Source organism: Erinaceus europaeus, chromosome 10 (assembly GCF_950295315.1).
Source record: "Erinaceus europaeus chromosome 10, mEriEur2.1, whole genome shotgun sequence".
Classification (NCBI taxonomy): Eukaryota; Metazoa; Chordata; class Mammalia; order Eulipotyphla; family Erinaceidae; genus Erinaceus; species Erinaceus europaeus.
In genome coordinates this window covers 7,549,503-7,552,092 of record NC_080171.1, presented here as the reverse complement: position 1 = coordinate 7,552,092, position 2,590 = coordinate 7,549,503, and the positions used below count along the sequence as shown (strand labels likewise).

The window sequence follows — 2,590 nt, the reverse complement described above, 5'->3', positions numbered from 1 at the left end:
TGTAACTGAATATAAACTTTGTGATTCTATATAGTTATAATATTAGCTCTATTTCAATTTTTATATCATCTTAATAACATTGCAAATTAACATTTTATGATGTAGATATCTATTTTTATCTAAACATGCTGATGTGATTGTTCCTACCCTTAGATTTAAGGAACAAGTACTCTGGGAAAATAAAAATTAAAAAGGTGCTAGTAGTTTTTCTGAAACAAGTCTTGTCACTTTTTTGAGTTTACAAAATAATGTTAGAATCCTAATACCAACAAAAAAAACACTAAAATCCAAGACTTTCCTGAGTAGTAGCCCTCAGTAATTTTTTCACAGCTGCTTTCACTTCTTTGTTCCGTAGACTGTAGATAATGGGATTCAACATGGGAGTTACCCCCGCATATACCAAAGCCATAAATTTATCAACCTCCTGTGAATCAACAGCCAGGGGCTTCAGGTACATGGAGAGAGCTGTCCCATAAAATAAAACCACCACAGTCAGGTGGGCAGCACATGTAGAAAAAGCCTTGCTTCGGCCATCCCCCGAGCGAATCCTCAGGATGTTGGAAAGGATAAGTGCATAGGAGACACAAATAAGAAGCATCGGGATAGGGAGCAGAAGGACACTAATTACCAGCATGATTAACTGCACCATAGAGATGTCTGCACAAACAAGTTTCAACACAGCCAGAATTTCACAAGTGAAATGATTGATGATGCTATTTCCACAGAGAGATTGGTGGAGAACAGACAAAGCTTCCACCAGGGCAGTGAGGCAGCCTGTCACCCAGGAGCCAGCTGCAATCTGCACACACACCCTCTTGTTCATGATAACGGGGTATCTCAAAGGATTGCAGATGGCTACGTAGCGGTCATAGGCCATAAGAGACAGGAGCACACACTCAGTAGAGCCCATGGCAAGAGAGAAGTACATCTGAATGGCACAGCCTAAGAATGAGATGGTATTTTTCCCTGAAATAAAGTTTGTGAGCATTGGTGTGAGAGCAGAAGAGGTATAGCAGATATCCAGGAAGGAGAGGTTGCTGAGGAAGAAGTACATGGGGGTGTGGAGGCGGGAATCCAAGATGGTGCTGGAGATCAGAATGATGTTACCCAGCAAGGTGATCAAGTACATTAGAAGACACAGGACAAATATGGAGATCTCAATGCTGGGGTAAAGAGAAAATCCCAGAAAAACAAAATTTGAAACAACTGTCCAGTTTGTTGTGGCCATTTTAATCCTCCTCATTTATGGTAGTGGCGATGGAAGTACAATTGTTCATAGTTAAAAGAAATTTAACTCTACCAATACTCAAGCAGTCTCTGTCAGGGGTACTTAAATGGTTATTATCCTGGAAATGTTATATTATTCATTCATTTAACACATTGAAGTCATGAGGGTTTCAAGGTAAATTGCTGAAAAAAAAATCCCTCAGGTAACTCATATATAAGAGAGAGTAAGTAAATAAATAATAGGATAACATGATTAATATGCTCAAGGGTCCTAGGCAAACAATAAGAACCCTCCATAAGATATTTTGAGGTATAACTTAATCAATAGCTGTGTAGGATGTTATCAAGTGAAGGACCAGGGGAGGATTTTGGGATAATGAAAGAATTTTCACAAATATAACAATAATAGAGAATTATATTGCTCTGTACAAAGCAGGAAATGATAAAATATAACCACAGAATCTGATTATATTGAAGGGTGTAAATAGAAGACAGACAAGGGTCCAATCACTATGAACTATCTGATATATCTGTCTCTAAGAAGATACTTGTAAATATGGAAAGAATCTTGATCCCACACTTGACTGAAAAGTACATCATTTAAAAATTTAGTAAATTTTAATGTAAAAGAAATTATCTGTGATATATCTCACAGCTGGTGACTTTCAGAGAACTGTTAAAAACAAAATAAACCAAAACCACGTCCTCCGGTCAGCAAAACAGCTCAGTTGGCTAGTGTGCTGATGTTCCATGCAGACAGTCCAGGTTCAAATCTGGCCCCACCACACTGCTGGAAGCTTTGGGGCTGTGGTCTCTTTTATACTCTTTCTCTGAACCTCTATCTCTCTAAAAAAAAAAAAAAAAAAAAAGTATAAGTATATAAGCCTCTCTCCAAACGCAAGTTTCGGCATTCCACTTTAACATTCTGTTCTGTAACAACAAATTTTTCCTTCATGATCTTAGCTCTTGTAGGTAAGTCTTTGATCTACAATCCATCTGCCTAGACTGTCTTTTCTCCTGTCAACTTTGCCTTTCTTGAATATTATATGGAATCATTAAAACTGTAGGTATAAGTGGGCCAGGAGTGGACACACTCTACAGTGACTAAGGACCTAAACTGAAGACCCTCCTGTCACACAAGAGCACAGCACAAGTGGGAAGCAATATTTCTGACTGTCACCCTCAATAGGAAAAAAATCAAACAAACAAAAGACCCCCAACTCATCTGCTGGTAATGATGGAGTTTTGAGGAATGAAGTTCCAGATAAGCCTTGGTAACAAGAAAAATAATAATAAAGAAAAGACAGTAACTGTATGGAAAAGTGCAGTATAGATTCATGCTATGTGCACACTAGATAAAGTC

At 38.1% G+C, this 2,590-nt stretch overlaps 1 protein-coding gene across 1 annotated transcript; it reads right to left on the bottom strand.

Moving 5' to 3' along the window:
* Nucleotides 1-280: 280 nt before the first annotated feature.
* LOC103107402 (olfactory receptor 13F1-like) lies at nucleotides 281-1,243 on the bottom strand. Its single transcript, XM_007516193.2, has one exon. It carries the CDS (start codon nucleotides 1,241-1,243, stop codon nucleotides 281-283), a length of 963 nt encoding a protein of 320 aa, XP_007516255.2.
* Between the last annotated feature and the right edge of the window lie 1,347 nt (nucleotides 1,244-2,590).